The sequence below is a fragment of the Mus caroli genome, unplaced genomic scaffold, assembly GCF_900094665.2.
Source record: "Mus caroli unplaced genomic scaffold, CAROLI_EIJ_v1.1 scaffold_11791_1, whole genome shotgun sequence".
NCBI lineage: Eukaryota > Metazoa > Chordata > Mammalia > Rodentia > Muridae > Mus > Mus caroli.
The window spans coordinates 35,129-48,275 of record NW_018390862.1 but is presented as its reverse complement, the minus strand read 5'-3'; the positions used below and the strand labels follow the sequence as shown (position 1 = coordinate 48,275).

Genomic DNA, 13,147 nt, shown 5'->3' with positions numbered 1-13,147 from the left:
TCGGGAGGAATTTCTTTTCTGGTCCAGTCTATTTTGAGTTCTATAGGCTTCTTGTGGCAGAAGAACTTCTTCTGGCAGAAGTTTTCTTCCACTCACCAGAGGTCCTAAGATCCTGGGCAGAGTCCTGTGGGGACCTTGGGGGTGTCCACAGACTCTGCGCCCAAGTTGCCCCAGTGCTGGGAAGGACCAGAAGGCTACTTTTTTAAATTTGATATTTTCTTTATTTACATTCAAATGTTATCCCCTTTCCTAGTTTTCCTTCTGAAACCCCCCTATCCTCTCCCCCACACCGGCTTACCAACCCTCCCAATCCTACTTCCTGTTCCTCCCATTCCCCCACATTGGGGCATAGAGCCTTCACAGGACCAAGGGCCTCTCCTCCTATTGATGACCAACTAGGCCATCCTCTGCTACATATGCAGCTAGAGTTATGAGTCCCACCATGTGCTTTCGTTGGTTGGTGGTTTAGTCCCAGGGAGCTCTGGGGTTCATATTGTTGTTCCTACTATGGGGTCGCAACCCCCTTCAGCTCCTTGGGTACTTCTCCAGCTCCTTCATTGGGGACCCTATGCTCTGTCAAATGGATGGCTGTGAGAATCCACTTCTGTATTTGTCAGACACTGGAAGAACCTCTCTGGAGACAGCTATATCAGGCTGTCAGAAAGCTCTTGTTGGCATCCAAAATCTTGTCTGTGTTTGGTGGTTGTTTATGGGATGGATTCCCAGGTAGGGTAGTCTCTGGGTGGTCATGCCTTCAGTCTTTGCTTCACACGTTGTCTCTGTAACTCAAGAAGGCAATTTATGTTTGTACTTCTGCAGAAAATTTGAATCTAGTCTAACTAAGATAACACAACATTTTGGGAGAAAGATGCACCCTAGCAAGCCTGCACTAGAAGCCAAGATGGAGAAAACCTCCACAACCACCATGACTGTTCTCCTGGTGCTGTGATAGACAGGGAGGTAGGTGATCCAGACACTGCAGAACACAAGCATGCTGAAGGTTAGGAATTTGGCTTCATTGAATCTGTCAGGAAGGTTCCTAGCTAAGAAAGCCACAGTGAAGCTGACCAAAGCCAAGGCACCCAAGTATCCCAGAACAAAGTGGAAGGCAATGACTGAGCCTTTGTTGCAAATAATGATGGTCTTTCCATATTCAGATTGTGTATCTCTGTCAATAAAAGGAGGAGATGTTACCAACCAGATTCCACAGAGAACAAGTTGGATTAGGGTACAAATGGGAATGACCAAGTTAGGTGCCCCTGATGCCAGCATCCCTCTCATTCTTCTCCCTGGAGTAGTGAGCTTGAAAGCCATGAGCACAGTTATTGTTTTAGCCAACACTGTAGAAATAGCCACTGTGAAAAATACTCCAAATGTCGTCTGCTGAAGGATGCAGGTGGCCTGGTTGGGATGTCCAATGAAGAGCAATGAGCAGAGAAAACAGAAGACTAGAGAGATGAGCAGGATGTAGCTGAGAATGCAGTTATTGGCCTTCACAATGGGAGTATCCTTGTACTTCACAAAAGTGATTAGTACTAGAACTGTGAGGGCAGAGAATAACAGGGCCATACATCCTAGAGCCATCCCCAATGGATCTTCATACGCCAGGAATGACACAGTTCTTTGGAGGCAGTGAGTTTTCTGTAAGTTGGCATACTTGTCATCTGAACACCTCACACACTTTTCCATATCTGCTGACAAAGAACAATAAACCCTTATAAGATATCCTCATTATGTAGTTAGTTATTGTGTATTTGTGTTTTTAAGCGGATATATCCACAAATATGTTGGTGTTGAACATCTATTGGATTACTTTTTGCTGTAGGGACAAGTAACTTCAGATTTTTCTCTATTAACCTATGCTTTGTGATGGAACAAAACACCATCATAGGGAATGGAACAGTAAAAGTTATTTATTAAACAAAATAATGAAAAAATGGTGAATATAAATATATATAATCTCAGATTATTTAATTCCTCAAACCATAAGTTCACTACTCATTGACAAGTGTAGTGTGGAGACATAATTTTGATGCCAGTTGATGAGAAACATTATGTACTTTGTTTTCTTTGAGAGTTGTGTCCTTTGTCTGTATGCATACATGCACATCAAAACATACAATTTATCATGCAAATATTTGCATAAAGGAATATTTTTATTCTTGATGCTATATGCCTCATAGACATATGCATGTCCTTCTCATTGTGGGAAGATCTCTTTCTTCCCAACTGCACATTCCAAACTGTATGGTATGAAGTTTATGGATATTCACATTTATCCCCCTTTCCTTAGCTAGGCTGTGATAGATGATAAACACTCTCCCATATCTTGTTGCAGTCTTGAAATCTTCACTCTTGTTCTAATTCTTTGACAGGAAGTGCTTCATCTTTTAAGCCATCTAAGCTCTTATAATATATTTCACTAAACAACTGTTATGTTGAGCATCGGTTCTTTGTCAGGGACTAATCTGGGTTATGGAGGGAAAGATTGTGGACTGATCATGTAGTCCAGTTTCTTTGTACAAAGAAACAAAGAAGAATAAATATATGCATAGATTTTGCATAAAATTTTGTTTAAAAATAGTTACACATGTATCTTCCCCTAAACTTTTTCTGTATAATATAAAATCAGTAACTACCTTAATATGAAAGAAATGTGGTTTGTAGAAAATATTGCAAGTTATTTGCTGTGTACAAAAGAAGTATTTAACTGATTAAGTTCTGAAACACCAAAATTTTAGGTGTCTAGTTTCCATCTAGGCCATATCATATCTTATATCTAGTATGGTAAGAGAAGGCAGTAGAATGGCAATTTTTCTTCTCCATGCAAGCATGTACCTGTTTCATTGGAAACCTCATTTTCTGGGCACTGATCACAATCAAAGCAGCAGTCTGCTGTTTCATTCTGATGAATTTTCCTGAATCCAGAAGTACATGTCACACTACACATGGAGGAGGGAACCTGAGGCAATACATAAATATTATATAATTGTTTGTGTGTGTAGTTCATGTATACATCATATGGATAATGACCCATAGATTGATATATGGGACCTTAACAGATATGATAACTAGGATTACTTAACAATTTCTTGCACATTAATTTTTGTATTACCCTGCAATGTACTGAATGTTATACAATATTTACTGTTTTATGTAATATTTTATATGTAACATTGAAGTTGTAGCACTTTAAAAGTTTTTCTTTCTAAACCAATTAATCCAAAAAGAATATTTATGTGGCACCAGTTTCTCTCATGATTTGTAAGTTAAAATAAAAGAACACTGAGTTGTATGGAGAGAAAACATGGGATAAATCAAGAAAGAGTTTAATGAATATGCACAAAATATGTTATATAAGGCTCTTATAAAATTAATGAAGTTTTCCTAAGTTTAAAAGAAATCCTGGAACCCCCTATTCCATCCCCATATTCCCCTGCTTCTATGAGGGAGCTACCCCAATCACATGTCCACTCCCATTTCAGTACCCTAGCATTCCTCTATGCCGGGGCATCAAGTCTCCACAGGTCCAAGGGACTTCCCTCCCATTGATGCCAGATAAGGCAACCCTCTACAGAAGAGTTTAAACTGGGGAGAAGGGTAACATTTGAAATGTAAGTAAGTAAAATAGGCAATAAAAATATAAAAATTAAAAAAAAAGATAAGATTAAACCAGGCGGTGGTGGCACATGCCTTTAATCCCAGCACTTGGGAGGTAGAGGCAGGCAGATATCTGAGTTCAAGTTCAGCCTGGTCTACAGAGTGAGTTCCAGGACAGCCAGGGATATACAGAGAAACCCTGTCTTGAAAATAATCAGAAAAAAAAAAAGAACAAAAAAGATAACCTTGAATCTGGAGAAAGATTTCTGTTAATAAATACATGCTATACTTAATTAGGCTGTAAATAGGTTCACAACAAATCAGAAAATTCCATCTTTTATATATAGTTACATATATATGCCTCATAGATATATATGATAAAAACATAGATAAAAACAGTATATATCTGTACTGTTGGTGAATAGGCATGTGGGTGCTATTCAACTTGGATTCCAGAGGTCTTTGATCCCTATAACCAGATTTACATGAAGTTGAGAGTTATCAAATTTTGGTGCTTATAACTGAGAATGGTCTTTTGCAAGAGTAGAAATTGTTCTTAACCATAGAGCTATTACTTCAGTGCCTCATAATTTAAAATTTAGATATTCTGAAAAAAAATGAAAATTGTGGTATACCCACTGATGTTCCTCCTGTGGCCCACTCCAAATCTTCAAATATATGAAGTTGCTGGCTCTGTGGATAACAATGTAAATAGCTTCCTATTTTCACTTTTAATCCAAGGCCTTGTGGAAAATTCCAAATGATGAAAATGTCATAATCTGCACACTGATTTTCCCTATGCTTCATGTTCACCAGTTCTCCAACAGGGTTAGTAAATATCCTGGATTTCAGCATGGAAGACACCTAATTAAGATGCATCATTAGATGTTTACACATGCACATCAGTAAAGGGAATGACAAATTGAGTATTTTCCGTAATTTTTAAATGAATTTCAGAAAAAAAACCCAGATGTATTAAAGTAATCCTGTGTAGTAAAACACAATATGCCTCATGGATAATTAAAAATAAATAAACATATCAATGTTCCATGGTGAAATGTGCTAGAAAAGTGATTACCAGATAACAAGAAACATATTGTGTGTGCGTGTGCATGTTTGTTAAAATTAGTTTTAAAAAATGAGGCCATGTATGTGCAAAGGAAGGGAAGTCTGAATGTCTGTAAGTTGTGAAAATAAAGAGTGGTTGTGGGTCTTTCATGTACATACTGCATATATATATATATATATATATATATATATATATATATATATATGATGAACATAAATTTAATGAAATGTGCAACAATCTTAATCATTGTTAATTTAAATGAATAACTATTAATCACAGCCAATGTACGAATTCTCTCTCTCTCTCTCTCTCTCTTTTTTTTTTTTTTTTTTTTTTTTTCTGAGACACGGTTTTGACGTATAGCCCTGTAACTCTCTATGTAAACCATACTGGCCTTGAACTCAGAAATTTGCCTTCTTCTGCTTCCCAAGTGCTAGGATTAAAGGCATGTGCCACCACTGCCCAGTCCATGTACCAATTCTTGAGAAATTATTCTTAGAAAAATGTTCTAGTCTAGTTATCACTTTAAGATTTTATGATAAAACTCTTTGAACCCATTTTAAAATTTGATGAAATGTTGAGACACGTTTCACAAAACTCACTGATATCATAAAAAGTGTATTGTCTCCTATCAAATGTTATCCTTGTGCATGATATTTATTCATGTAAAAGATTCATTAGGGAGTTTTGCAGTGTAGAAATCTTTCCACTGAGAGATAATCTCTAACAAATGTGGAGTTATTTCTTTGGGTCCATTTAAAGATTCCATTGATATATCTAAGCATAATGATATGTAAGAAACTTTACCTGCTGACAGTCAGTGAACATTCCTTTGGGTACTGCCATTTGCTGAGATTCCATTTGTTGAAGAATGAGTTCATGGTAGGTGTGGGCTACAGCATACACAGCATTATACAAATTGTAGCCTTCCTCACTTAGGGCCATGTCAAAATTGTGCAGTGCTGTCCATTCCAATGTGGTGTTGAATGTAAGATGATCCATTTTGCTATAGCTGTTCATTGAGGTTGAACAATTAAAGTAATTCCACTCCTGTATAGACTGAGAAAGGTTTACTGGGTATTCGTCAGTATTTATTGTTTGCATAAAATTCTTAAATTTAGCAATCTCACTGTGGTGGTGTTCAAAAGTAACAGTTCCGTGAAAGAAATCAAGACTAAAATCATTTGTATTTGTGATAACATCCCATTGTGAGGTTGTGATCCAGATTATCCTTGCGCCTAAATCTTCCCACCTTCTAAAGCTGACTTCTAGGGTAGAGTTCATTTCACCATAAATGATAACAACCTTTGCTGTTGATTCCATAATTTGTATGTCATATATCTTAGCCCTTGTCGTGTATAACTGCACGTTTTCTGGGATCATATTAACAAAAGCTAAACAGATTCCATGTCTTTGCATTTCTTCTCTCAAGTCTGATAGAAACTGAATACCTTGGTCATCATCTGAGATGACTAGTCCTATCCAAGTCCATCTAAAATGAAGCATCAAGGCGACCATGGCATGGGACAAGTGTGTGTCCTTGGTGGCTACCTGATGGACATAGGGAAACTGGTCATGGTCACTCAGGTTAGGATTAAATGGTCCAAAGAAAACCTAAAGGATGTAGAAGAGAGGATGAGTCATCCACATGAGGAATATGATTGTTGGGATATTTGGACTTATACACAGGTAATGTTATTCACCTTTCAGAACTCCTATTAAAGATATTAAGCTTATACCATAAATATCATGTATCATTCCTATTAGAGTCTGGAGTATTCCTGACAAGTCTGAATGTCCAAGAATATATATATTGAACAGTTATGTAATATGTGTGTGTATTCATGTGTGTGTGTGTGTGTGTGTGTGTGTGTGTAACAGTGCACTCATAAATGCGGCACTTGTAAATGTTTTTAAACGTTGTTCACTTTGGATGGAGAGATGGCTCAGGGTTTCAGAGCACTGATTGCTTTTCCAGAGGTCCTGAGTTCAATTCCCAGGAACTACACTGTGGCTCACAACCGTCTGTAATGGGATCTGATGCACTCTTCTAGACTTTCTGAAGGGACAATGTACTCACACACATTAAGTTAAATACATAAATCTTTTTTAAAAAGTTTTTGTTTTTTTTTTAACTCATCCATTGTCACAAATTCTTACCTTTGGTGACCTAGACTGAACTGACAGTTTTAATGATGTTTTCCATGATGGTCCTATAAGGTCTATGTAACAGGCTGGTGATGTACAGTCATAATTAATAAATTTCACTTCAATATATTTTTGTGAATAATTTTTATCCAGAACTCCCCATTCATCTTCACACTGACCAACAAAAAGCGAGACTATCAAAGACATGTTGGGTAAAAGATCAGGATTCTTGTTGATTTCATCAGTAGCAAAAAACAATACCAGAAAAAACTCATATCTTCTTGCAGGTATTCTAAAACAAGGCATAATGATGATTAAGGGAGATGTTTGAAATATAAAATTTCAATTGCAGTGAAGTTTGTAATATAAGAGATGTTACATTTCTGTCTAAATGTATTGAAATAAGCCTCATGATTGAGAGATCTTTAGAGCTTAATAAAATTTAAGAATTAATATACATAGGCTCTATGATATGATGTTTGTGAAAATTGATAAACATTATATTATCTCTGAATGCTAACCTTGAACTAGATTTCAGTCCTATTGATGGGACTACTCTAAAGTAATCTTGGAGTTGTAATTCCACAGGTACATAAAAAAGCATTACTTAAACCACATATGATGCACATAATACATTCTCCTTAAATTTTTTATTATGTAAATGCATTTTATGCTGTGGAGAGCCAGAGTGCTACCGTGTGAGAAGTGTGTATTGCCAAGGTCAGAGATTAGTGTGTATAGCCAAAACCATGAGAGCAGTGTGTGTAGGCAAGGCCTTGAGGGCAGGCAGTGTGTTCAGCCAAGAGGAACTCTTATCTATGTTTCGTCTGTAGAGGAACTTTCTCAAGAAGAGGTTTGTTTGTTGAAGTGCTTATAAGTTGAAGCTGCAGAAATAAACTTTGAGCCTTGATCAGAACACTGTCTTTTCTCTTTGCTTCTCTCCCTGCCAACTCTTTTCATTTCCAGCCCTCCTTTTCTGGTGAGCCCTGTTCGACTTTAAGCCGCTGGGTACAGGTGGCACCCAAACTGGCACTCCTCCTGAAAATGGAGGACTTGCTGAGAAAAGCTGCTTCTGTTTGGAGCATCCACGGAATAAATTGAAAGTAAAAGACAATGTCAAATACAGGTAAGTAATTATATGCGCTGATCGATGGGCTATTAAGAACTATACTTCAGGGAACAATTGGGCTGGGATGGTACTTATCCAAAGGTGACTCACCTAGGATAGTAGCCATGAAATGGGACAGGGCAGTACAAAGAAAGGGTTTATTTGCAGCCTGAAAAAGCTGCTTCAAGCAAGAGGGGCGAGGTTTAAAAAATAGATATTGGAAAAAATTTTAGTACAGGTGGTCTCATGCTGTCCATAGTTCCCAGAAGAAGAGAATTTAGATAAGGATACCTGGGAAGAAATTGGAGAAGTCCTAAGGACCACCCAGGCAAATCCCATTACCTTTTGCCTCTGTATGCTTATAAAAGATGCCATTGATAACAATACGGACAGGGAAATTCACAAGCATTGGCCTTTAATCAAGAACAGCTGGTGGAACTTAATGAAAGAGTTAATTTGACAAACTGAGAGCAATTGGCGAGGTTAAAAAAGCAGGGCACTGGGGAGCAACCATAGGTAGCTGCCACTGTACCTCCTCTCCCTTTTCTAGCAGAATTGCTAGAAGGAGAGGAAGATTTAGACCTTAAACAGGAGAGAGAGAATGGGTTTCAGAAAAGCAGTTGTCCCTCCTGTCCTTGACACTTTAGCAAAAGAGAAGGAAAATGAATATAAGCTATTTCATAGCTCTCCTGGGGCCAGGAGGAAGTCAGGAGACATCCTGCTTCCTCTCTGGGTCTTACTGGAGAAATCCTGAGTTCTGGTTCTGGTTCTCTTAGGTAGGATATCCCTTTGGTGGCACATTTAGTTGTCTTCCCTCTCTATTTTGTCCTTGATATGCCAATATGTCCATGTCTGTCAGTTTATGTCTGTGTTTGCATTTTTTTTTTGCTTGCTTGTTTCTCTGTGTTTCATGTTGAAAGGAAAAAATGGTTTATCTGCTGGCTGTCTACCCCTTGATTTAGTTTTGAATTGTTTAAAAAAGCAGTCTCAATTTGCACAACAAAAACTGATAAGTTACCCCGCACCTGTAGTTGGGAGTCAGGCACAGCTAAAGAAGCCCTGCTATGGGCTGATTGCCTGCGCTGGCTGCTCTGAAAGGGGTAGAAGCTCTTCAGCTTCTATGGTAAGGGAGCTGTTGGCTGTTTTTCCTAGAAAAATCATTGTGATTGTGTTCATTAGTTTCAGCAGGTGACAAGGTGATCCTTTCTTGAAATTATAGCTAAAAAAGTTAAGATTTTTTTTCTGGTCTAAACATATAAGATGTACTTTTTTTCTGAGTGGTCTAAAAATATAAATATGTTCTGCATGTCTTGGTTATAGAGTATTGTCTTATAAGTTATGGGTATGATTAAAAGTTTTAACATTGGTAATAGATAGTTTAAAATTGGTAACTCAGGGTTTGAGTCATTCTAAACAACAACATGTGGCATGAGCCAACCCATGGAGACAGGTCTCTGAAGGTACTGCTAAGTTGGTACAATAGTTTATGTAATTCTTATCCTAGAAACTAGACTATAAAAGATAGGATTTAAAACAAGGTCTCTTTAATGAAGTATTAAAAGCTGCACCATTATATATTCATACATAAGATGTATTTTGTTTAAATTTATTTATCCATTTCAAAATATACAAAATGATACAATATACCATATAACCAGAATATTATCCTTTGGGCTTTTTACACATCAATTTAATATTTACCTTTTAGTGTGTTGTTACTATGTAAATTTCATAAAAAAGGTATCAAATTTCTCTTAACATTTCAGTCTTCTTAATTCTTTGAGATCCTTTAAGTGATGTCTGAGTACAAGATCTTCCCTCCATATGAAATGTGCTCATCTGCCCCACCACAGTTGGCACTTTATCTGTTACTATTAGCAGCTACCTCTCATTAGGAGTAAAAACTCTAAACATAGGCCAGGTGTGGTGGTGCACACCTTTAATCCCAGTACTCGGGAGATAGAGGTAGGCAGATTTCTGATTTCGAGGCAAGCCTGGTCTACAAAGTGAGCTCCAGGACAGCCAGGGCTATACAGAGAAACCCTGTCTCAAAAAACCAAAACAAAAAACAAAAACAAACAAACAAACAAAAACAAACAACCAACCAAACAAACAAAAAAACCCCCCAAAAACAAAACAAAACAAAACAAAAAACACCACTAAACATGCTCATTTGCATTTTCAATTGACAGTTTGGAGCTAAGTTTTTCTTTCTAAATCTGAAACATGTATTAAAACAGTTCACATATTTGTAATTTTAAACTTTATAATGGCTTATAAAAAGGTCACCAATTAGAATTTTCACTATTTTTCAAAGAGGTGTGGGATAATACAGAATACATCAGAAATGAAATTCCTACTGATCTGACACAGAAGTATAATAATGTGAAGCCACCATCACTATCCAAGTATACACAGTTTACTGTGCCTAACAATTGGAAAATATATTCTTTAAATCCCAAAGGCATGAAAACTGAATAAGAGATGGGATGAGAGTGAGAGACAGAAAAGCACAGGAAACTTTGGTTCATGAAAAAAGGAGGTCACAGGCACATTGATTAATTCAAAGGTGAGTGGTTTCAACACTCCTTCCCTCATGATCTGCCGCCACCAATGAAAACATCTCTCACTTGGGATCTCAGAACTAAGTAGCCACCTTGAGAACAGCTTCTCATCCACAGGAAGTCCATTTGTTCTCCTAGATTTTCTCCCATGTTATTTCAATACTTATTCAATAATTAATAGAAATATGACCACCTAAGCCTAATAATAGAAATAGAAATAATAGAAATAATAATAAATAATATAATAGAAATAATAATAGAAATATTGACCATAATAAGCCTAACATGTGACTGGTCATTTGTACGATTGGACAAAAAGGTTATTCTGGTAAGAGAATATGAAGCCTGGCAGTCTTTTTCTACATTCAGTGTCAACTCCAAAATGGCAGGATGGGCGGGGCTCATTTAAAAACTATTTAAAACAGCAAAGTATATGTATATCCCTAGTATACACATATGTGTGTGTGTATATATATATATATATATATATATATATATATATATAATAGTACACATATAATCAGGTATAGTAGACCCACACATACACAAATATTGTAGTGAATGAATTTATTCCCAACTGGTTTGGAGGCCAAAATTAGATACCCTTTTCATGACAGCATTTAGATGCATGTTCATACTGGAATCGTTGGCAGGCAATAGAATACAGGAAGTGATGCAGTTCTTTATGTATAGCTTTTGACAAAGGTGTGAATTGTGAATTCAAGGCAGATGAAGAAACATCTTTCAACATAGGATATCCACAAAGACTGAACAGATAGAATCCAGTCTCTCTCATTGTAGGGCATTGTGAATTGGAATCCAATGTAGTAAAGCTAAACTAACTGTGACACATTTGAAAGTATTGAAATAGTGATTGATGTTATAATTAATTTTCAGTGGTTCATAAAGTTACATGAATAACAATAGGACAGACCCTCACAGTTGCTGTACACAGCTAAATATTTCTAATATATAACATTGAAATAGGAACTAAAGTTAATGACTTACCTAAAATCAACAATATTATAAAAAACGGTTTCTGTAATTTCCTCTAAAGTCCAAAGGAAAAAATTACAGTCACTTCTCAAAGCTCCATCATTTTCTTCATTATTCTTTATCCTCCAAAAACAAATAGGCTCAGTTAAATGGCACAAGATGAGAGAAAACTTCAGGAGACAAAAGGAAATAGTGAAAGTACGCAGCTTCTTCATGTCTGTTAGGATCTAAGATGGAGCAATTGAGAAATCCGTTTCTTCTGCAGACAAACATCACATTCACACACATACACCTGTATGTCTCTTTTAAGGCTACTTCTCTCTGGAAATGCACTTAGTTATATTCAACAGTTCCTTTCTATTCATTTTATGTCATGCTCCCTGGATATATCGGTAAAATTTTGGCCTCAGGCTCTACATCTGAGATCTGAAAACTTTTGATCAAAACTTTTCTGAAAACATGTCTTGAAGATCATTTTTCCCATCCTCAGGTGCCATGATTTCATTCATATCCATGACATAATTCTTCCCAGGGGCAATACCCTGGAGAGCTTGGACCAGACCATGTGTCAACAGCCATATGTATAACCACAATGGATTTCATCAGAACTTCCATAGTAAGACAAGAGTTGAGAAGGTCATAAATGTTCCATATTATTCAGACTTTGAGTTGAATCATGGGACATCATGCCTTCCATTGTCTAGTGTAAGGAAGGGAAGTTTGACATGCAGGATTGTCCCAGGAGTTGATCATTCTATCTGTTGTTCATATACTATTTTATGCTTGTCATGTTTACAATATCTTGTTAACCTTCCTCTGATTCTTGTCATCTGTCATCATGTCATTAGTCTAAATCAAAAAATTCCTGGAATTATAGAGATTCAACACCCATCCTTTCCAATATTAGTACCTGAGCCAACATTCAATGAGTTCCTATGTTGATCTCTTGTCTGATATTCACTCCCTTGCACTCAGTGCCATTTGATGAAACATTTCTTTAGTTGATGTTTGTTTACACTTCACTAATATAATTGAGAACAATTTCATACATCTTACTCAAAGAAATGAAAGAATTTAGGTGTCATTTAGGAGAGAGCATTTTATTGCTAATGTTAGTATATACCTTATGATTTTTCATTCATGTCTAGTTGGTATTTGTTTTGAAATAGTTCTGTCTTGGATTACATTGTAAGAACACAGATGTATGTCTGTTTTGCTAATTTTTGTAACTTTGTTAGATTACAGTGAGTGACACAGATGGAGTATTGGATTTGATTTGTATTTTTTGAACTACCTTATATTTTTGCCCATACTATCCACACTGAATTAACTGGAGTCTTTAACTCCATTGTTTGAATGGTTGTTATGTCACTAGCTTATAATAAAATCTTGGTATGGAGTTTATTGTACTCTCTTAGTTACTATGAATAAGAATTTGTTTCATACTTTGGTTGAATTATGACGTTGTCAGTTTAAGTAATTTTCAGTAGTTTTGCAGACCTATGGATTGGGTAAGTTGAGTGTCTTCTTGAGATAGGCTCTACTTTTTGTATACTTGGTGGTAATATGCACCTCCATCTGATTTAAGGCTCCTGAAATATACAGAACTGGAGGTCTGGAAACAGACATCCTAAGGATACACATTAGATTTCCTGGACTTCT

At 36.5% G+C, this 13,147-nt stretch overlaps 1 protein-coding gene across 2 annotated transcripts; it reads right to left on the bottom strand.

The window, feature by feature from the left end:
* Positions 1 to 786: 786 nt before the first annotated feature.
* LOC110288873 (vomeronasal type-2 receptor 116-like) lies at positions 787 to 11,700 on the bottom strand. 2 transcript variants are annotated; one of them, XM_021155113.1, is made up of 6 exons: positions 11,498 to 11,700; positions 6,830 to 7,109; positions 5,477 to 6,283; positions 4,240 to 4,464; positions 2,839 to 2,962; positions 787 to 1,694 (listed from the first exon to the last, which is right to left on the bottom strand). In XM_021155113.1, the coding sequence occupies exons 1-6, from the start codon at positions 11,698 to 11,700 to the stop codon at positions 787 to 789; spliced, it is 2,547 nt and encodes an 848-aa protein (XP_021010772.1). The 2 variants fall into 2 exon arrangements, with proteins under 2 accessions (XP_021010772.1, XP_021010773.1); XM_021155114.1 differs by having other exon boundaries at positions 787 to 1,691.
* Positions 11,701 to 13,147: the final 1,447 nt, after the last annotated feature.